At 41.2% G+C, this 24,049-nt stretch overlaps 1 protein-coding gene across 1 annotated transcript in view; it reads right to left on the reverse strand.

Moving 5' to 3' along the window:
* The window catches only part of ADAMTS12 (ADAM metallopeptidase with thrombospondin type 1 motif, 12), a 680,205-nt gene that overhangs the window by 106,049 nt on the left and 550,107 nt on the right, over positions 1-24,049 (reverse strand). The window contains exon 18 of the mRNA XM_006896807.1: positions 13,907-14,117. Coding sequence (XP_006896869.1) covers positions 13,907-14,117 — 211 coding nt within the window. The remainder of the gene's footprint in view (positions 1-13,906; positions 14,118-24,049) is intronic.

Consider the following 24,049-nt stretch of genomic DNA (forward strand, 5'->3'; position numbering starts at 1 on the left):
TCCACAAAAACAGACAAGTATTTCTCGAAGGAACTGAAAAAAAGTTCTAAAGCGAAAGCTCCTTAGAAGCATCTACTTTGAGCATGTTTTCAGAAAGTGTTAGTCCTTTGCAAAAACTTCCTGTTTGGAAAAGTAGAAGGTGAGCAAAAGTGAGGGAGATTCAAAAAGAGGTTAACTGACATAATGACCACAACAATGGGCTTGAGCATGGAGGAGGTGGGAGGATGGACCATGGCAGGGCAAGAATTGTGTCTGTTATTCATAAGAACACCATGAAATCAAAGTCTACAGGATGGCACCTAATACAACGAAATAGTATACACATTATATGTAGAGAGAAACCAAAATACTTCATGTGATTCACTTTATTGTGATACTTGCTTTAACTTTCTGGTCTGTAATATCTCCAGTTTGCCTGTACATATTCAGCGAGGATTGTGCCATCCAAAAAGAAATCAGGAAAAGGAAATTAAGCAGCAAGCCAAAACCTCTCCTCACTCTGAGTTTATGCAATTTTTTTAAAATCTTAACTTCCTGGCTGCTATATGTCTTGTTTTCAATTTGTCCTCAGATGAAAAAGAGTATTGATGTAAAAACCTCCCTCTTTGTTTTGTTGCAATTAAGCTTGATCATGCACTGATGGATGACAGCCCGAAATCAGCTCCTTTGAAAACCCAAAGACCTTGGTGAGCTTAGAAGATCTGCAGCTTTGAGTTCAACCCAGAAAGCTGGGAATTGAAGATTTAGCAAAGTGTTCCACACCCTGTTTTCTCTCTCTCTCTCTCTCTCTTTTAAAAGTTGTGATTTGAATGAAAGTTTATAAAGTCCACACCCTGCGCGTAAGATTGACCTTCCAGAGAAGAAAATGACCTTTACAGGATCAGTGTTTCATGGACCCAGTCTGTGCCCCACAAAGTGAGAGCAATCAACAAAAAAGTTCTGGGAGAGCCCACCAGGGAGGAAATGGTCGTTTCTGGAACCTTCCATGACTCACTTTTCTCTCAGAGCCAGGAATGTCAGGGTGTTATTTAGTTCTCGCAGGTTATTGTAGTATTTCTCTTCCTGTGCATGAAGATACTTTATGCTCTGCCCATTTCAGTCATCTGAGTCACTCACCACTTCTTATATCCTAATCTCAATCTCTTGGGTTTTCAAACTTCAACTTGGTAAGCATTTATCTGTTCCATTAAATGATCCTCAGCGTGTGCTTGAACATGTTAACTCGTGGGCGGCATCACGTCCAGGGCTGATTCATAAATAAGGATCTGGCTAATGCCAACTGCTCTCCGGCAGCAGCTGTCCACCCCCAAGCCCACGCTTGCGCTCCCTTTGTTTCCACGAAGTGTCATGGAAGAAAATAGTGCATCTTTCCTTTCCCTTTTTAAATGTTTGTTTTGACTTAAACTATTTTTAATAGAGAAATTCGACTTCCCTGCATACGTTCACAAACATTTTGAAAATGAAAAATGTTTAATACCCATAAAGAGTTTAAAAACCTCTGAAAAACTAATTAAATCCTCAGATATGCCATTATTCATGCCAGTTCTGACCTAGTGGGTAATCTCTCCTTTCACCTCAACATGAACAAAATGAATACTTGTCTAGTGTTGTGTTGTGAGGTCAAGAGTTGACAACAGTCTTAATATTTACAGGCAGCAACTTATGACTGGGAACTTATTATCCATGTAATAGCAATAAGAAAGGATCTTAGTGGAACTTAAAGGATCACTTGGAGGGTCCCTTATTTTCACCTACTCCGGAGGTCATAGAGCACCAGTGGCAGGGTCCATAGAGAACTGCACTGTTATCTTAAACTCTGGCAGTTCGAATCCACCAGCAGCTCTGAGAAAGAAAGTGGGCAATTTCCTCCCACGCAATTTACAACCTCAGAAAACCCACTGGAGGGAGGGTTTTCTCTGAGGTTTTCTATGGAGGCAGCTATGAGTCTGTTGTTGATGGCAATCAGAGTATTCTGGAATCTTAGTTATCTTTAAATAGTCCTGCAACTACTTCATCCAGAAACTACTTACCTTCCTGGTTCCATGAAACACTCTGTAAACTACTCCATCCACCAAAATACTCTGAACCAACTCATAGCTGCCTCCAGAGAAAACCTCAGAGAAAACCCTCCAGTGCATTTTCTGAGGCTGGCACCCCAACTCAAACGCATGCAGTTCGAATCCACAGGCTGCTCTGTGGGAGAAAGATGGGCTATCTCCTCCCCTGAAATTTTCTACCTCTGAAAACCCATTGGAGATTTAGCTATGAGTCTGTTGTGATTCAACAGCATGTAACAGTAGCATTCTTTTACACTGTGAGAAAAGAATTTCTCTTTGTTCAAGTCATGCACTTGTGATATCTCACAGCAGCACTAGATAACCAACATAGCTAGAAACCAAGCAGGCCCGCTGGAGGTGAATTACAGCATTGGGTTGCTATCTCCAAGGTCAGTGGTTCCAGTCCACAAACCCCTCTGCAGGTAGAAAATGGACAGTCTCTCCTCCCATGAAGATTTACAGCCTTGGAAACCCAATGGAGGCTGGCCATCCTTTGAAATAGGGTCAAAGGCAGTGGTTTTTGATTGGTTTCCAGTATATTGGAGCTCTGAAGTTTGGCTGCCAAGCAAAAATGTTGGCAGTTCGAACTCACCAGCCCCCTGTAAGGTAAAGATGATGCAATCTGTTTCTGCAAGTATTTATTGCCTTAGAAGCCACATGTGGGCAGTTTACGCTGCCTTATAGTTCACTATGAGTTGGAATCTACTGCACGGCAGAGGGTTTACAAGCATACTGGGCCTAAAAATTAAGTTGCCTTGTCTCACAGTTCTGCCAATACACACTGCGATGCTTTGTACTCAGCACCACACTTTCTCCAGAACATTGCCCGCCTGTGTTTATCTCCTCAGGAGCTGTCAGGTGCTTCAGATGAGATAAATGCAGCACACAACAGCACACTCAGAATCCATCTCCACTGGTAGCTTCAGTTTTCAAAAGCAATTTCTGCTATGATTATCATATGCCCTTCTCTTATAATTTGGAACCTGTACCAGGCAAGCTGCTTGTCAATCTGTTAATAGCCTCGCTGGGAGTTCTCCTGCCCTCACTTGCTACCACTCCTAGATTAAAGGCTTCTGGGAGAGTCTGCTAACAAAGAGGTCTGCTGCTAAATTAGCCAACTCCGCCTGCCTAAGGTGCTCTTCTGGGCAGAGGGACTCACACTTGGCCTCTGTGCTGTTAAACTGAGAGAGAAAAGTTATTGGAAAAGAGCTGGATTTTATCAGAGGGTTTGAACTGAAACGATAGCTAGAGAAGTAGCTAACATTTGGTGCATTAAAATATCCAACATACAATCTTAGGAATTCATAAATATGAGTGATTGGCATTCCTATTCAACACAGGATCGAAAACACAATGATTTAAGTCTAGAGACTGAGGTGTGCTTGATCTAGCCATGGTCTTCACAATCACTTGCTATGCATCAGAGAGCTGGACAATGACTAAGGATGACAGAGGAAGAATCAACGCCTTTTAGTTGTGGTGCTGGAGAAGTGTCTTGAATATAGCATGGGAGAACAAATAGGTCTTTCCTGGAGGGCGAAACCAAATTTCTCCTCTTAGGCTAGGATTTTGAAGCTCCATCTAACATACTTTGAGCACCTTGCCAGGAAGGACCAGTGTTTGGAGGAGGACATCATGCTTGGAAGGGTGGAGGGACAGTATAGGAGAAGAAGACACTAGATGAGACGCATTGACACAGTAACTGAGTTAATGGGGTAGGTTTGTCAGAGTCAGTGAGATTGGCTCAAGACAGATCAGGCTTTACAGCTGTTAACATAAGGTCACTTTGAGTCTCAGGTGACTCAATATCACAAAGCAACAACAACAACAAAGACTACCTAAATAACAATCAACCAACAACAAAATTAGACAGGATGAAGAGATTCAACATGGCATCTCACTGGTTTCTCATAAATATCTTTTTTTCCAGCAAGGTCACCTGTGTGAGAGAACTTAGGCTGGGAAGAACTCTCATGTGTTTGTCTTTGTTTATCATTTACCGCAAAACTCACCACTGCCACTGAGAAATAAAGAAAGGAGGATCCTCAACAAGATGGGCTGACACATTGACTGTAACAATTGGCTCAAATATAGCAGAGATTGTAAGGCTGGCGGTGCAGGCTAGGGCAAGGCTCATATCTGTCGTTCAGAGGGTCAACTCAATGGCACCTTATAACAACCACCACAGAACAGCCACCGAGCTGGTTCTTATTCACGGTGATCCTCTATTGTGATTCCAAGTTGTAAGTACTAATGGGAAGAGACTGCCTAGCTCTCTGCCTTGGAGCAGTGGGTGGATTTGAATCACCAACCTTTCGTTTAGCAGCCCAACATTATGCACCAGGACTCTTTGCTTCTCAATTATTAAAAACAACAACAACAAAACCAACCCCCACACCAAAAATACAAATAAACTAAACCAACCATCAAAACTCCTTAACTCATAGCTGTGGCTTTTATTAGACAGAGTAGAACTGTTTTGTAAGACTTAAAGGCTGTAAATCTACACAGAAACAATGGCCACATCTTTTGCTTGTGGAGTTCAAACTGCTGATCTTTCAGTTAACATCTGCTGTCATGGCCCTCTCCAGAGTGCTGAAGAGCAACGATGTCGATCTAAAGACAAAGGTGCATCCGTTCCAGGCCATAGTCTTCTCAATTACTTGTTATGCTTCAGAGAGTTAAATAATGACTAAAGAATGGTCCTTGGAGAGGAACATCATGTTTGGGAGAGTGGAGGGACGGTGCAGGAGAGGAAGACCCTCGATGAGATGGATCGATTCTGTGAGTGGAGTGGTGGGAATGAATGTGTTTGAGATAGCGAGGTTGGCACAGGATAGAACAGCGTTTAAGGCTCTTGTAAATAGGATCGCTATGAGTTGCAAATGACTCATTGGCACATAGCAACAACAACAACAACAACAAGGATGACAAGAATAGATGCCTTTGAGTTGTGGTGCTGGAGAAGAATCTTGAGCATACCATGGACTGCCACAAAAACAAATAGGTCTGTCTTGGAGAGGGTGAAATCAAGTCTCTCCTTGGAGGCTAGGATTTTGAAGCCTTGCCTCACTTAGTTTGTGCATATGGCCAGGAGAGATCCATCCTTGGAGAGGGGCATCATGCTTGGGAAGGTGGAGGGACAGTGCAAGAGAGGAAGACCCTCAATGAGATCCATTGATTCAGTGACTGGGGTAATGGGAGTAGGTGTGTCAAAGACAGGGTTTAGGGAGGTTGTATACAGGGTTTCTATGAGTCGCAGGCGACTTGACGTCACATAACAACAACAACCACCACCTCATGCCAGTCAAATAGATTTTAATGCAGCTTTAGTCCCAGGTAGAAGATAATAACTTTTATCTGTTAAGATAATTAGAAAAGGCCTTTTTTTCCCTTTTAAATGCATTTTGTTATCATTGTTTTGAAAATATTGAATGAAACCATAAAATGAGTTTCTCAGAAATCAATATTCATAGTCTGAAACTCCAGACTAAGTCTGACAAAGTGAGAGGTGATGAGCTACAAACTGTCTTCATACCTAATAGGAATAGAAACAGTGACCCACTGCTGCATTTTATAGACACTTGAGATGACCCATGGTCAGAGCAGAAGCTCAGCTGTCTGAAGTCCATTTAAATTTATCATTTAAATTTCTAAATAATGGACGTACCACAGTTTCTGCATCTATTCACTGAGACTGTTACAAGGATGAAATGCAGTAACACAAAAACACCAGTAAAAGTGTTTAATACCCATAAAATGCCCAGTAAGTATTTGCTAATACTGTATAAAAGAAGCCTGCAGTGATGCAGTGTGTAACATATTGCACCACTAAGCAAAAGGTCAGCGGTTCAAACCTACCGCTGCTCAATGGGGGGGGGGGGGATATAGTCTCCTTCTGTAAAGATTTACAGCTTCAGACAGCTGACTGACAGGTTACCATGAGTTGGAACTGACTTAGCAGCAATAGGTGATCGTTGCATAAAGAAGCCTTGGTGGTGTTATTGTAGAATGAGTATGAGGACCCAAGGGGGGAGGGTGGAAGCAGAGGGGTGAGGATGGGAAGGGGTGGGGTGTTAATCAAAGAGTTGCACAATTCAATTGGAGGGGTGAAAGAAATGGGAAGATGTTGTGTAAAAACAATGTATTTGAACTTTGTAAAAGAATCAGTATTAAGAAAAAAAGAAGCAGCTTTGATAGTATTTGACTGCTGACCAAAATTTGGCAGTTCGAACCCACCAGGCACTCTGCAGGAGAAAGTTGCAGCTTCTGTAAGGTTTTAAAGGCTTGGACGTGCTGGGAGGCAGTTCTGTTCTGTTCCACACGTCACTCACTATGTGTCACAATTAACTGAATGGCAGTGGCTGCAGAAGGACTGTACAATTATTGACTTCTGATTTTGCAGTCTTTTTGTCTCCATGGAAGCAAAAATTGGTTTGTTTTTTGGGGGAGTTTTTCCCCCAAGATCCAAAGCAGTTTTGAAAGCCCCTGAAAAACCTGAATGCTCTCAGTACCATGCCTTCAGAGCTTTGGGAATAAAACAGGCCTGAGCTCAAGCAGGGGACTGGGTGAAAACACAGGACCACAGGCGAAATCCTGCAGGACACCACGGAGCCGCGGTCACGCATCAGCTTGGAAAGCAGGCCCTTGTCTTCATGCTTGGTAACACCAGTGGCCGTTTATTCAACCCTTACTCTTTGTCAGCCACCATGTTAAGTGCTTATTGTTTTCCTCCCCACAGTATCCCTGTTTTTGGAGATAAGACTGGTTTAAAAGAGAAGTTAAATACTAGCTCCAGGCAAGGCAATTAGGAATTGTCAGGGCTATAAATCTCAGAAAAGAAAAAAAAAATATCACTTTTCCATTAAGCCTGGTTGTCTGAATGCCAGGAGACATTACATGCTTAGTTTACAGATGAGGAAACTAAGTCCAAGTCAGGTAAAATAATTTTCCCAATACAGTCAGTTCATGCTTTATACTCACATGAGAGCGTGAATGGATCTAATGTGGATCTGTATGGATTTCACTTCTCTTCCTGACTGTCATGCACAAGCCAGCCTCATTTACTATAGCACTTTCTGTGGTCAACCCTGTTCATTTATCCAGCCAGTCAGCCAGCCAGCCATAATAATCCATTCACCTATCCATAGTCATCTATCTTTCCATCCACAGTTATCTATCCATCCACCCACACAAGAGAATGAAAAGATGCCATCTGCTACAAAGCATCATACCAAACTATTTTCTAATTACATCCTCCAAGCCACTATTAAAAGTCTGATATTATTCATTCATGTTACCATGCACTGATGTCAAGAAAAGCTCCACATGCCTTTAGTAGTTTATTAAACCAAGATGTTTTAAAAGAAGGATGAACCCATCTGCCAGATGAAATGAATATGGAACCTATCATGTTTCCCTGGTTGCCCTGCTGCCTGAATGTACCTGGACTAAACTGAAAACCTAACCAAAGTGTCACGTGTCAACGTGGGCCCTTTGCTCCCATCAAAACAACGGTTTCTATTTCACTACGACAGAGTCTTGAACCTGTTCACTGTTAACTGCTCGAACAACCTTTGGAAAGAAGTTGTGTATCATCAAACACATCTCTTTGGGATTCTAGAAGCTTCATGCATGCCACCTACACATCCAAGTTAGATCACACCAATACAGGACCCATGTCTGCTGCCAATCAGCAGGAGAACCAGGTCAAATAACCATGAACAATGTGTGATGTTCACAAAATAAAGACATCCTGCCTCACCCATGGAAGAGAGTGATTTCAAATCAGAGCTTAATTGGAATCTCAGCCCTGGCAGTTGCTAAGCAAAATCTGGGTCCTTGCAGGTGCCTTAACTTGCTAAATTTCAGCTACGTTGCTGAAAAATGGAGGCATTCATGAACTAATACTCCTCTCATAGTCCATTTCAAGGATTCCCAAATGAGACATTCTGTCTAGTGTGGAGTGTACTCAACAAATAATGAGTATTACTCCTTCTAGTCAGTTTATTAATATACACTTAATTGAAGAGTACTATCTGCCAGATCTTGATTGAGGAAGAATGTTGGAAAAATTAATTAATGTGATGCTCACTATTTCCCTTGATAAAGCAGAGGCTCAGGAAAACAAAACAAAACAAATTCCTCTTGCAATGAGCTTGATTGGTACGATGGCTGTGGCAACGGGCTGAAACGCAGTAACTTGTGAGGATGGTGCAGCCCCAGGCAGAGTCTCCTTCTGTCACACCACCGTGAGCAGGGGTGACTCAATGGCACCTACCCTCAACAACAGGAACAACTGTTACTACTACTAATAAGATTAAGCCTTGTTGTTATCTCAGTTTAGAAAGAAAAGCCACAGAAAATTAGAGAATTACAGAGAGGGTACATTTCTCACACATTGAGGAAGTGGTCGAATCAGGACTTGAACCTAGGAAGATAGGTTCCAGAGGGAATGAGGTAAAAATCAAGCTGGCTGGATGGGACCACCTTCCCCAGCCTTGTTTTTGTATATAACCAACAGAAAGGTAGGATGGGGAAAACCAGGATAACATCCATGGTGAAATTTGAGATTGTGGTGATAATCTGAGTCCAGATCATGAGTTTAGAGAGAGGAGCTGGCCACTGGGGCAGGAAGCCTTCCCAGGGGAGCTTTGGGTTCCCACTGGCAGGAGAGACCTCATCTTCTGACACTTCTGGTCAGGGATGAGGTACCAGCCTGGTTCTGCTGAGTTAGTACTCCCTTCGTTGCTTGGGTTGGGGAAGGTGCTTTAACGTGGGGACAGGAGCTCATGAGCTGGCCTTTACTCCTTCTTCCCACCTTGATCTGTCCTGGGAGGATGTCCTATAGGCATCCAGGAGCTTCACAGTTTACGCCTTCTGATGTGGTGAATCCACTGTTTAGGCCTGGTTAGTTCAGTGCTTCAGACTCACTCAGGTTGATCCAAATGGTTGACTATATACCCAATTACTAGGCATGGCTGGAGCACTGTTCTTTTTAAAATATGTCACCATTTGATTCTGACTCATGTCAACTCTGTATGTCCCGAATAGGGTTTTCAAGGCTGTGAACTATTAAGGAGCTGATCACGAGACCTGTCTTATAAGGTGCGTTTGGGTAGGCTTGAACATCTTAAACCGTGCTGGTAGTTAAAGTCTAAACTGTTTGTTCTACTTGCTGGATCCCTCTGCTCTTTCAAATCACATGGATCTCAAGACAAAAGACAGCTGATAAATAATGCATGTACCAAGAAGCACTGTGATCATCTCTCTTAAAAAGTCCCCGCACATGATTAGAATGCTAAAGACATTTCCTCATATACAGAAAAGCTCATTAGAAGACTAATGTGCAGACATTAGCAAAGCAGCTGAGGGAGAAAAAGGACAATTCATTCAATGAGTAGTTTGATGGTGATTTAACCAGTAACACCTCTTTAAACAGCACATCATGAATGGAGGTAGCAGCTTGATCTCTCCACTCAGTTGTCAAGTGGAAGCTAGAAACTAGACCCCTAGTCTGTGGTCAAGGGTCTACACAATGTTCTGCATTTATAAAAATAGACACCAGTCCTCATTCTAAGGGGCCAGCATTTTGGTCCCTTGTTCAAGCCAGGTCATTGTGCAGCCCTTAAGCATAATGCACACAGGATGAAGAACTCTTCAGCCAAGGCAGTAATCGTAGCCCTTTGAAAAAGCATCAAGATTCTGGCAATAGTCAGTTCTACAAGATGAGCATTATTAATTGATTTGGGTGCAGCCAACACATTTTTTTTTTGTAAACAGACTTAATGGACCAGGCATAATACTCTATTCAGCCTTATTTTGACAACACTGTAATTTAGAGCAATTTAGATTGGCGTAGACTAATAGGCCAAGCCAGCCACGCTATGATCAAAGCCTCCAGGGGGACTGTTCTGGCTTTTTGTTGACGTGACCACATCCATATCACTGATGTGTGATGGTATGCACATGGCATATGTGACATGCATGTGACATATCAGCAACACACCTGCATTCATTAGTACCTGTATGTCCCTCACACGCACACATTTTCTTTTACCTTATTATCCTTTTGTTGTCTTGTTTTTAGCCCTGTCTCTCCTATTTGTATAAACAAGCCTATCCTGAAGGGAGTGACGAGGTGTTCCTTAGAGGCAAAGACGGTAAAACTTCATCTCATACTTGGAGCATGTTGTCAAGAGGGGCCAGACCTTGGGAAAAGATATCATGCTGGGAAAGGTGGAGGACCCGAGAATGAGAGGAAGGCTCAGCACATGGATTGACACAGTGACAGTGACAATGGGCTCAAGCATATCACAGATGGTTAGGACAGTGCGGGATAGGACAAGGTCTAGATCTGTTGTTCACAGGACAACTACAACTCAATGGCACCCCATAACATCTCTTAACTGCCTTAAAGTTCTTAAAAATAGAGATGATACTTTCTATTTAATTTAAATTTTCCTTCCAGACGCCAAAGAACAATTTTCCTATAAAAATATCCAGAAGCTAAACAAACTTGTGATATTGAGTTAATGAAATAGTTTTGGAAATAAGTTTACTGGTGCTGCTTGTGTTCAAATGAGCCTGCTTCCACGTAGTTGTCTTCAGGACAACCCCTTCGTTCACACAATGTTTACAATTCCTCACATAATGCTTGCAGATCACCTTTCTGGGTTATATCTACAAAGTAATATCATTTATGTATAGTCAAATGTCACTCGTTAAACACAAAGGTTTTAGGCTAATTGGTCATATCACTCTCATTGTCTGAAAGCAAATGTTTAATCCACTTTCTAAAAGGATAATTCCCAAGAAGAGTTCCTAGAATGTTCTAGTCAATGGCCTAGTCACCACTGGTCTAGACAATGTGTGAATTTGCAAGGAAACTACTAAGACATCAGAATCCATCTGAAAATCCTAGCCTGTTAATGTTCAAGAGTTAATTTATTTCCCAAACACCCTGCAGGGCACTGGCTAAAGTAAGCATCATGATTTTGTCACTGGGTGCTGTTAGGTCCACGCTGACCTATAGTGACCCTGTGTGCAACAGAACAAACCCCGGCCAGAGCCTGCATCGTCCTCCCAATCTATACTGTGCTGAAGCCCAGCAGTGCATCACCGTGACCAGAAGAGGCCCTTGGGTCTACAGGGCTTTGGGAGAAGAAGGATTCTACTCTCATCCTGTGTTATGGCTGAAGTTATGTCCACTGAAAGGATATGTGTTAATTTGATTAGACCAAGGTTCTATTATGTAATTCTCCTCCATTTCATGATTGGATGTAATTATGCCACGCTGGTCTGCTAATGAAAGTGTCTGCAGGTCAAATCCAACAACCACTCCCCAAAAAGGAAGACGAAGCAGCTGAGTCACATTAAGATGCACAGCCTGACAAACTCAATGGGGTAATTCTATTCTGTGCATTGGACTGCTGTGAGCCAGAAATGAGTCTGTTGTAATTAGTTTGGATTTTGAGGGAGGATTATAATCTACCGGATTAGGTTGTATATTAAGTAATTTTCTTTTGAGATATAAAAGACATTAAACAATGGAGCAGAAATTAAAGGGACCTAATTATCACCACCACCACTACCACCACCACCACCACAACAGCATAGAGAGAGATCAATTGGCCTAGTGGACAGAAAGTGATGCTATCAAGTCAAAGTTGGGTGACTTTTATCTGTGGCCCTCAGAAATGTTTTGGGCAAACATTCTTCTATGTCGAATAGCCCTGGTCTGTCCACTTGCTGTACAGAGGTAACTCTTGGTTGCTGTGATGTTACAGTACACTGTGACACTGATGTGTTAAATGTGATAATGGTTATCCATGGTGGACAGTGTTTGGTGGAGCTCCCCGATTAAAACAAGCTTGGAAGCAGAAGTGGCATGCACTTCTAAAATTGCTTGCCTCTGGAAACTCTATGAATGTGGAGAAACCATGAAAGTTATACAAGTGTCCAGGTTTTTCATAAAAACCTTCTAGAGCCAAGGGAAGATTGATGAGGAGGACATTTTCCAGAGACTATGAAGAAATAAAGCCTTTTCCTAGTGCTGGCATTTGATTTTTCTAGCTTGCTAAACTTCAAGAGAATAACTTCTGTTTGTTAAAGCCACCTACTTGTATTTCTGTTACAGCAGCACTAGGTAACTAAGACCCTATCACTCGGTGATATGACAGAGACTGGTAGTGCCAGTTTCCATGGTAAACTAAAGAAAATGGAATATTTCTGAGTTTGCAATAACCTTTGAGCCCACTGATTTCTAATTATACTCAAAGAATTAGATCCAATTAATTGTGGGAGTGTGCAGCACCTATTTAAACTTTCATAGCTAATGACAGTTAATGTCTTAAAGATGACTCAGCCTTGGCCTTGACATATACCGAATGAATGGATGATTTGAGAGGGCAGTTGCAAATATGTTTACCATCCGACCATTAGGGAAATACTCCTTTGGGCTTGCCTAACTGAGGTGTTTTATGCCAGGAATGCTGCCTTAGATGAAGTATAGCCCGAGTGCTCCTCTGAAATCATGGTATTGAGACTCTGCCTCATGTATTTTCAACATGTTATCAGGAAAGGCCACTCACTGGCGGGAGACATCATGTGTGGAAAAGCAGAGGGGCTGCTGAAAAAGAGGAAAATCCTCAATGAGATGATCAGACATGATGGCTGTAACAATGGGCTTTAGCACGTCATAGACTGTGAGGCTAGTGCAGGGCTTCATTCTGCTGCACAGAGTTGTTAAGAGTTAGGGTTGGCTTGATGGCACCAAACGACAACTACCACTGTGACATGCTGATAGATTTTTAACAGACTATCCCTTGGGATAAAATGGGGAACTTTCCTTAGTTAGCAACCAATGATTTAACAAGGGCTAAGCAAACATCGTGATTCTCCAGTGGCTTGCTGCTATTGTTCAGTGCCATTAAATGCAATTCATAGAAACCCTACGAACATCCCTGCCCTATCCTGTGCCATTCTCATCATCTCTGACACAATAGATCCCATTGCTGAAGTTACCATGTCAATGGGGTCCTCTCTTCCTTCACTGACCCACTATCTTTCCAAGCATGATATCTCTTTCCAAGGAATAGCCTCAGCCAGCTCTATGTCCAGAGTATGAACGATGAAGCTTTGACATCTTTGACTCCAAGAAGCACTCTGGTTGCACTTTTCCCAAGACTTATGGGTTCTTTTGGCATTCCAAGGGATAGTCAGTACTCTTCTCCAACACCAGAACTCAAAGGCACCAAATCCTCTGTAATCCTTATTGATGGTCCAAATTTCTGATGAGTAGCAGGTGACTGAGAAGACCATCAGGCACCTGAACCAAGAGCACCTCAGTCTTACAACTGATATCATTGCTCTTCACCATTTTTGAGAGGTTCCTGGCAAGGTTGCTATCTGGTGCTTAGTGGTAAGGAACCGAGTTGCTGATGCAAAGGTACACAGTTCAAATACATCAGCTACTCCAAGGGGAAATAGATGCCTCCCATGTGATTGACCTCCTTGGAAAACCCACTGGAGCGTCAACCATGGGTCGGTTCCAACTTAATGGCATGTAACAAGAAGAATCAAACATCATGAGAACACATCAGTTGCTTCTTGAAAGCCTGCCTGGGTGGGCTACAGTATATTCCTAGAAGCCATTTACCCCTAGACACGTGAGAACAAGAACCAGTAAGGATGGAAAACAAGTGAGATGGGACACCGGGTGCTGGAAGATTCAGGGAACAGGGCAAAGGTGATAGTTGTGGGTTAGCACGTTAAGACCACTTTGAATTAGCTAATGGAAAGAAACAAATGGTGGCTGATACGTCTTTCCCACAGAACCTCCAACACACCTCGCTCCAGTTGCCCACAGTCCAGTCCGATGGACACAAGATGTCTCTGTTGCAGGATACAAGGGGCTTGGGCTTCAGCAGATGCTGGCAATCTGTAGCTGGGAGAGCCTGCTCATCAGAGCCCATAGTCTGGATACACAGGACCGTCCGCTTCTTCTCACCATGGGGTCCACAGGTTGCTGAACATGCTTCCCACTCCCCAGCCCACCACCTGTGGACAGACAATAATAAATAAAGGAAGATCACCAAAAATGCATAAATATTCTACTCAGCCAAGTGGAAAGAGAATAAACCAGATACAAAAACTCAATGTACCTTTAGTACCAGCAGTCAGGAGATCTAGAGATATATAGCACTGGGGAAGTCTGCTGTCAGACTTGCGCCAAAGTCCTGAAGAGCAATGATGTCAGTTAAAAGACTAAGATGCACCTGATTCAACCACCTACATACATCTGAAAGCTGGACAATTAATACGAATTATAGAAGAAACGATGCTTTTGAGTTGTGGTGTTGGAGAAAAGTACTAAATAGCTCATGGAGCACCAGCAGCATAAGCAGAGGTCTTGGAGAAAGTGCAACCAGAGTGTTCCTTGGAAGCAATCATTTTGAAGCTTCATCTCACATATTTGGAGCATGTTGTTAGAAAGGGTCATTCCTTGGAGAAGGACATCATGCTTGGAAAGTCAGCAAAAGAGAGAATGACTCTCAATAAGATGGACTGATACAGTGTTAGCTGCAATGGGCTTACGTGTGTCAGAGGTGATAAGGATGGTGGAGGATAGGACAGCGTTCAGACCTGTTGTTCATATACATCTCTATGACTTGTACTTGACTCAAAGACACATGACAACAACAAACAGAAGCCCAAAGTTACAGAGCTGGCCAGTACTGAAAAATGCCCCAGCCCATTAGAGGGCACTCTATGTGGAGGACTCATTCAATCAATGCCCCTTTAAGTAAGTTAACCAACTTTTCTGAGTTTCACTCTCCTCACCTGTTAAACGAGTATAAAAATAAAGCTTTTATGTGAGTGTCATAGATTGAATGAAATACCACACCATGTAAAATGCATGGCATAGAGCCTGACATATGATTCAAAATGAAAGTATTTTTTATCATTTGTTGTTATTTTGACTATACCTGTTGGACTATACCTGTTGTTATTTTGACTATACCTGTTGGACTCCCAAAAGAACAAACAAGTCTGTCTCAGAAGAATTGCAATCAGAATGCTCTTTAGAGGCGAGAATAGTGAAACTCGGTCTTACAGACTTTGGGCATTTTGTCAGAAAGGTCTAGTCCTTGAGAAGGACATTATGCTGGGAAAGGTGGGTGATCAGAGAAAGAGAAGAAAACCCCCAATAAGATGAACTGACAGAGTGACTGTAACAATGGGTCTATCAAAGAAGGTGAGGATGAGGCAAAATTCGGCTCTCTTGCTCCTAGGGTTGCTAGGAGCGGTAGCTGACTTGATAGCACCTAATGACAACAACAACACTGAGCGGAGGAATCCAATTAGAATTTCACTCACGCATTGTGGTCAAATTGGCCTGACTCCCAGCTCACTCTCCGGGGGTTACAGAAGGCTGGAAATCACATGGGAGGCTATTTCTCATCTTCCTCCCAAAGAGCAGCTGGTGGATTTGAGCTGTCAGAAAAGTGCCACCACTGGGTTAGCAGCACAACTGCCTGCAGAATACGCCACCAGAATGCTCTGCTAGTCCAGCGTGAAGAAGACCCTAATCATTCAACCATTTTTAGTTATTCAGGAAAGGGTCAACCAAGGAATTTGCTTTCTATTTTATTTATTTATTTATTTTACATTTTAAAATCGACCTGTTCTTGAGTTCACATGTCTTTTATGAGACAGGAGTAACAGCAGAAGAATATGTACATATATATCAGAATTTATTTGCCAAGTTAATGTTGAAGTCATTACCTAAAGTCAACATTCTTGACTTCCTGTGGGAAAACCTAACAAATAGCCATGTGTTTCATGTGTTTGCCCTCTTATTATAGATGACTGGTGCAGGGATAAAGGATGTGTGCCAAGTGGCCGCAAAGGAAGGGCTTTTCAAAACGGCAGGGAGTCCTCTCCATTCTTCCCTTATTATTGTGTATCATTGTCAGGACCAACTCATAGCTGGCCCTCCAGTAGGTTTTCAGAGACTGATTCTGGGTTGGTAATGAGATTCTTTACTCACTAGGCTACTAAAGCTCTCTGCTTGAATAATAGGTCTTATGAATATTAAGATTTATTGAGAAACCTTCCTTGTTTTAATGGAAACTTTGAAAGACATCTTTCCTCAGTTCTATTATAATACATTATACATTTAGGAAAAATGTCATGGAGATTAATGATATGTCGTTTGGTGTTTAAGATCTGCCTGTGGTGTGTGGAGAAACTGGAACCCTTACTCACTGTTGGTGGGAGTGTAAAATGGTGCAATCACTGTGGAAAGCGGTATGGCGCTTTCTCAAAAAGTTGCAAATAGAGATACCATTTGACCCAGCAATTCCAATACTGGGAATATATCCTAAAGAGACCATAACTGACATCCAAGCAGATATATGCACACCCATGTTCATTGCGGCTTTGTTCACAATAGCTAGGAGTTGGAAACAACATAAGTGCCCATCAACAAACGAATGGATAGAGAAGCTGTGGTGTATTCACACAATGGAATACTATGCTGCATTGAAAGATAAGGAACTCATGAAATATTATTTAAAATGGGTGACCCTGGAGGACATTATGCTGAGTAAAATATCTCAGTCACAAAAGGACATATACTGCATGGTGCCACTGTTGTAGAAAGTGACTGACATCAGGGTTGGGGTAAAACTGAGAAAAACTGGATCGATTATGTACACTGAATTGAAACAAATGAGGGAGAGAGCAGTTTAAGAGTGATATATGATAGCATATTATGATTATCACAGGAATCCAGAATTAAGGTTGCATAGTGGAGTGCATTTGGGGCAGGGTTGCGGAAGGGGGCAGGGAGCAGAGAACTGGGGGGGAGGGGGATAAAGAAAAAAAGTGTTAACAATGAATGAATGAAAATCCAAAATCTCTGTAAATGTTCATTAAAATTAATAAAAACAAACAAACAAACTCAACTGATATTAGAACCTTCTGCTGTAGACACAGGTACAGTGAGACTTAATCTCATGGGTTTTGGACATGTTATGAGGAGGGATTGGTCCTTGGAGAAAGGTATCGTGTTTTGTATAGTAGAAGGTAAGTGAAAAGGAGGACCTTCAAATAGATGGACACAATGGTTCTGTAAGAATGAACTCAAGGATAGTAATGGTTGTGGGGGTGGCCTGGGGACCGGGCACTATTTGGTTTGATTGTATGTACACTGGGTTGCTATGAGTTGGAATCAACTTGATGGCACCTAACAGCAACAGCAACAGCATGATATACAAGAATATGAATGTCCACTGTATTTGTTTAATTATTTTGTCCAGCCTTTGACATTTCCAAGGACAACCAGGCTTACTATCAACTATAGGAAATGTCATTGTGGAAGGGTCTTAATCTGAGCCAACAGAAAATCTGATTTGTCTAATTACTTGCCTCAGGGCTATCAGCTGTGTCATCACAGAGGGAGCATAAACTTCCTTGTTTTTGCTCCCTGGAGTTTCTGTCATAGTGCCCTGCGGACATTGTGCATATGCTTGTCACAAAGTGAAAAGTACCCTCTTCATCTCCCTGCAAAGATTCCTCATGCTCAGAACTCAGGAGTTATATGATGCAAGTGTCCGTCTTGTCTCACTTTTGGTGCCTGCCATGATTCCTCTAGCAGATACATAGCAAGAGAGATTGCTAGTCTTTCTTCCTTGGAGCAACTGGTGGACTTGAACTACCTGACTTTGAGCCAGCGGCAAAACTCATCACCCATTTGTTGTTATTGTTGTTGATTGCCATTGAGTCAGGTTGACTCATAGAGATTCTGTGAACTCAGCTATCATTGTTTCTCCAAGTTCAAAGAGTTTCCAGAGGCATGTGGTTTAGGAAGTGGATGTCACTCCTGCTTTCCAACCGGTTTTACAACTGGGAGCTCCACCATTACCCATTAGGGCATTAAAATAAAGTGCTCTGAGTGACTGGTAAGAAGAGAGTATCATATGCAAAGGACTCAGAGAATCAGAAGACTCAGCCCCTTCCAAGGCAATCTCTTTAGTTTAATCAGCAAAGTATTAACAAAAATATAATTTGACGTTTTCCCCCAGTTTTGCCACTGATCTTTCTTTTATGCGATGTGACACCTAACACACTTCACACACAATTGAATAATTCATCACGCATTATCTTTTTGCCTTTTTCGCCTGCAACTCAATGCCACTTAGCAGCAATAACATCAACATAGAGAGAGATCAGCTGGCCCAGTGGACAGAAAGCGATGCTACCAAGCCAAATGTGGGTGAGTTTGAATTCAAAGCCCTTGGGCCTGTCTTTCATTGCTTTTGTTCAGACATTCCTCTAGGTCGTATAGCCCTGGTGTACAAGTTGCCGTACAGTGGTAACTTGTGGTTGCTGTGAGGCTGAACAATGTGACACTGATGTGTCAAATGTGTTAACGGTTGGTTACCCAATGAAGACAGAGAGCGTGGTGGAGCTACCTGATTAAAACAAGCTTGGAAGGAGGAGTGGTATCCACTTCCATACTAGCTTGCCTCTGGAAACCCTATGAACATGGAGAGAGGATGAAAGACACCCAAGCGTTGAGGATTCTCCTTCATAGGGTTGCTATGAGTCGTCTGTGACTCAAAGGCACTTAACAACAACAACAATTATCCTTTTGAATACTTCTTTAATTCCTACATTCGAGTTCAGAGTTCATCTTATCCTCCTTACAAAGGCAACATTCTAAGGAAGGACTGGGGCTCTATCTGTGATTCTCAACATAGCAACAACTGGAGAGCTTAAAAAAATTGTCAGTGTTGACATCCCACTGGCAGACCAATTGAGTTGCTATCTCCTGGGGGTAGGACAAAGACAGTCAGTCATGTTTCTAATACGTTTCTGTATGATTTTTTAAAAATTTACATCCAGAATTGAAAACCACTAGTCTTATTAGTAGTAAAGAATTGAATTGGACTGATTTAGCTCTAGTGGTAGAATGTAAGTTGTGCACAATATAGAACTAACTAACTTCCTTTCCTCCCTTCCTTCCTTCCTTCCTTCCTTCCTTCCTTCCTTCCTTCCTTCCTTCCTTCCTTCCTTCCTTCCTTCCTTCTTTTCTTTCATCTGAATAGTTTACAGTTGTCCTGGAAGAGTTTGCTGTAATTTGAATATTAACTTTCTGAAGTTCAAGGAGAAGAGATGGGTGAACCTTAGACTCTTTGTATCACTAACCACTTCTATATTAGAATTTGCTATGGAAGTTCTGACTCCAAAGATCCAGCCAGGTCACCTTAATCCCTCTAACTAACACTTTCCCACAGAAGGGAAAGTGCAAATCAGAGTTTGTTAAACTCTGCCAAGAATAACAATTTTCACATAAACATCCACGTCTCTAATTATTTTCTTTGTTTGTACTAATATTCTTGCTAATAGATTTTGCTGTTGTTTCATACTGATGAGTCATAACCAACCGATAGCTGACCCTTCAGAGGCAGTTAATCACATTGGAGGAGGCTGCCCATCCTTCTCCTGCAGAGCAGCTAGTGGATTTGAACAGTCTACCTTCAGAATGCAGTGCACCTTCTTACCACTAGGCTACTAGATCTCCTGGAACATTCCAAAATCAAATAGGGCCCAATATAATAACCATAATTATGATATATTACTATTACTCAGTGTCTGACTGTATCTAGAGCATCCTATTTAACATTTTCCTCTTTTCTTGCTGTCCCTGGCACATGCCACACTCCCTTTCCTCTCCTCCACAGGGGTATTTAGTAATGTCTGAAGACTATTGCCACAATCTGGGAGATAGAGTGCATCCAGGGGGTACAGAACAGAAACGCTTCAGAATGTCCTACAATGCTTAGGACAGCCTCTCACAGTGAATAATTTCCCAGCACAAACTATCAGTAATAGGGAGGCTGTAAAACCTTGAATTTGATCATGTCCCATTCTTACGTGGCTGGGACCTAAACACAAATACTGTAAAGACAGAAGGTAGTGCTACCAGATGTTTACTAAACTATGAAGACACCACACAGCAACATAGCTGTAGCCTTTGCTTTGTTGTAAACGAAAGTCGCAGAGAAGTCAAGACATAGAAGAAAATCAACTCATCTTTCCCTGAATTCAGAGATACTTCCAGCCCAAAGAATTTCTTTCTTGAAAAGCTACCCCATCCTGGAACAAGCTATGTAATATTTTTGTCCTGAAAGTTGTGGCCCCATGATACGTATTTTTTTCTGATTAGATCATCAGGAGGTTTTATTAAATTTTTTTTTAAAAAATGTCTTGACTAGTCCTTTGAGAGTGAAAACAGACTGTCCAAATTGAATGAAGAAACACACTATGACTGAAGGAAAATGATCCAGAAAAAAAAAAGATTAAATTTTGCACATGAAATCCTTTCGGGAAATAGAATGACAGCCATGGATGATGTATGAATTCTTAGGCCATCGTGGAAATTAGGTGACAGAGGAAGATGTTGCAACTTGAAATCCAAGTCCAAGGAAACTACTGAACTAAGCTTGAAAAACTGAATAATATCAACAGAGGACTCAAAACTCATTTATTCCTTAAAAAGTAAATTAACTTCATTTCTTTCCTTGACAACTTTTGTGAATTTCCATGCACAATTTAGCTTTACACTTAGATTTTTCTTGTTTATGCCACTTTAATTGTGCTGTAATATGTGAAAAAATATTTTCAGCTGAGAGAGTTCTGCTTTGTCACTGACATCTGCTTATATTATCTTGAGATCCTGGGAGTGTGGATGTATTAGTGCAGGTTTCTCAGTAGACCAACTCGAGTTCAAATCTGGGCTCCACCACTTGTAGCTAAGTTATCTCAGGAAATTGCTATGCTCTTATCTATGTAATGGGTATAAAAGTATCAACCAGGGTTGCTACCAGGTGGAACAGGTATAGCCATATGGAAAGGCCTTTTAAAAAGAGTTGTTAATGCTGTTAGGTGCCATGGAATTCACTATGACTCCAAGTGATATTATGAAAAACAGATTGAGGTCTTGCCCTACTCTGTACTACACTCTGTGTTCAAGCTACTGTTGTAATCATGCTGGTGCCAATCCATCTCCTTGATGACTGTCCTCCTTTTTATTGAACTATTGATTTTCCAAGCATGTCTTTTTCCAAGAACTGATGCCTCTTGAGAGTATGCTCAAAGTACGTGAGAAGAAATTTCTCTATCCTTGTCTCTAAGAAGCTCCTGATTGCTCTATCTCCAAGATAAATTTGTTTATTCTTATGCCAATAAATGGAATATTCAGTATTCTTTTGCAACTCAAAGGCACCAATTCTTCTTCTGTTATCCCTATTCACTGGCCAACTTTCAGAAGTATATGATGCAATAGAAAAATACCACTACTGGGAATATATCCTAAACAAACTGGAGCCATGACACACCCATTTTTGTTACTGTGTTATTCACAATAACAAAGAGAGAGAAGCAGGCCAAGTGCCCATCAACTAATGAATGGATAGAAAAACTATGGTACAGTCACACAATGAAATATTATACAGCACTGAAAAACTATGAACTTGCAAAACACTACACAACATTAGTAGGTCTGGAAGACAATATGCTGAATGAAATAGCTCAGTCACAGAAGGACAAATACTGTATAACATTGCTATTAAAATAGGAGTGACATGGGGAGTTGAGAAAATAGGAAAAGAATGGATCGGTAATGAACACTGCATTGGAACAAGTAATGGAAAGGACTGTGTGAAAGAAGTGTATGATTAAGCATTAGATGTATGACAACAATCTGGAACAAGAGGTGCATTGTAAAATAGTCTAGAGGAGGAGGAAGGGAAGGGGAGGGTGGAAAACAATGAGTGAAAATCCATCCATTCTGTAAACTTTCATTAAAATTACAATAAAAAAATTTACAAAAGAGGATCTTGAAAGCAAATTTTCCCAATGCAACACATTTTTTGATTTCTTGGATCCTACAGCCAACATCTTTTGCTCTTTTCATGGATGATATCCTTGATGTCACATCTCATCTGGTCTTCTATCATTTCTATTCAATGTTCCAAACTTATTCTTAAGAAGATTTTTTAATTCAGGTGGGATAGACTCAAGATTGTATTTTGGTTCTTGGTTACTTGTTTTTATTTACTTCAGCGTCACTCTGAACTTGCACATGAGTGATTGATTTTCCACATTCAGCACCTGGCCTGGAGTTGACTGCTGATGTTGAGCTTCTCCAGTGTTCCTTCCACAAATGGAGTCAATTTAATTCTTATAAAGTCCATCAGGTAAGGTCCATGTGTAAAGTTGCCCTTTGTGTTATTTAAAAAGTATTTGTGATCAATAAATCAGTAAGCATAAAAAATTTGATGACTTGATTTCTGATCTCATTGCTGTCACCAAGTTCATACTTTCTGATTATCATTCCTTCTTCATTATTTCCAACTTTTGCATTCAGTCAACAATTATTATTACTCTGAATCTTGATTGCATGTCTGGTTAATTTCTGACTATAAAATTTGGTAAAAATCTTCAATTTCCTCTTCTTTGGCTTTGGCTAGTGGTGATTTTATATATATAAAATATTATATATAATATCATATATATGAATAATAGTCATATTAACAGATCATCCTTATATGTGTATGGATAGTATTCTATCCCTCACATCACTGTAGTTCAGGACAGAACTTGAAGTTGTCTTTTTAACTATGAATACAATACCATTTTACCTCTACATTTTATTCCTGGCATAATATGGGATTGTCTGATTTAAAGTGGCCAATAAGTGCCATCTGATCAAGAGCCAAAAGTAATGAAGGAAGAAATTAAAACTACACTGAAGGCATTGACAAAAATCAGTCTCCAGGAATTGGTGGGATACCAACTCACAAGTCCAACTAAAAGATGGAACCCCGAACATGCTTTCCAGTCTATACTATGAAATTTGTAGGACAGTTGCCTGGCCCAATGACTGGGTGTGATCCATATTTGTTCTCATTCCCAAGAAAGGTAATCCAATAGAATGTTGAGATTGTAGGACAATATCTATAATATCACATGCAAGCAAAGCATTGCTGAAGATCATCCAAATTTAGTTAGAACAGAATATAGACAGAGAATGGCCAGAAATTCAAGGTGGGTTTAGAAGAGCCATGGCACCAAGGATAATATTGCTGATATCAGATTGATCTTGGCTGAAAGGAGAGAATGTTGTTGTTGTAAAGTGCCGTCGAGTTGTAGGTGACTCATAGCAAACCTATGATGAAAGACCTGAACACTTATATAACTTTCATCTTTTCTCCAGGTTCATAGGGTTTCTGGAGGCAAGCTATTTACAGAAGTGGATGCCACTCCTGCTTCCAAGCTTGTTTTAATCGAGGAGCTCCATCAAACACTGTAAAACATGGGTAACCTAGCAGAAGAACATCTATTTGTCCTTCACTGACTATGGAAAGGCATTTGACTGTGTGTATCATAACAAATTATGGCTAACATTGAAAACAATAGGAATCTCAGACCACCAAATTATGCTCATGAGAAACCTATACCTAGATTCAGAGGCTGTTGTGAAAACTGAGCAAGGGAGTATTACACGGTTTAAAATTAAGAAAGTTGTAGGGAACTCTAGTGGCCTAGTGGCAAGAAGCTGCACTACAATCCCAGAGGGACATGATTCAAATCCACCAGATGCTCTGCTAGAGAAGGAGGGGCAATCTCCTCCTGTAGCAGTCAGATCCAAATTGACTGTATACACACACACACACACACACACACACACACACACAAGTAGTAAAATAAAAATTAAAAAAAAATTAAGAAAGTTGTGTACCAAGATGTGTCCTCTCTCCATACTTACTAAATCTGTATGCCAAGCAAATAATTCAAGAATCTGGACTCAGGATCAGGACTCAGAATATGGCATTAGGATCAAAGGAAGAATCATCAACAACCTGTGTTATGCAGATGACACAACCTTGCTTGCTGAAAGTGAGAAGGACTTGAAACTC

This window comes from Elephantulus edwardii, unplaced genomic scaffold (genome assembly GCF_000299155.1).
Source record: "Elephantulus edwardii isolate Elephantulus edwardi_28Jun2011 unplaced genomic scaffold, EleEdw1.0 scaffold00191, whole genome shotgun sequence".
NCBI lineage: Eukaryota > Metazoa > Chordata > Mammalia > Macroscelidea > Macroscelididae > Elephantulus > Elephantulus edwardii.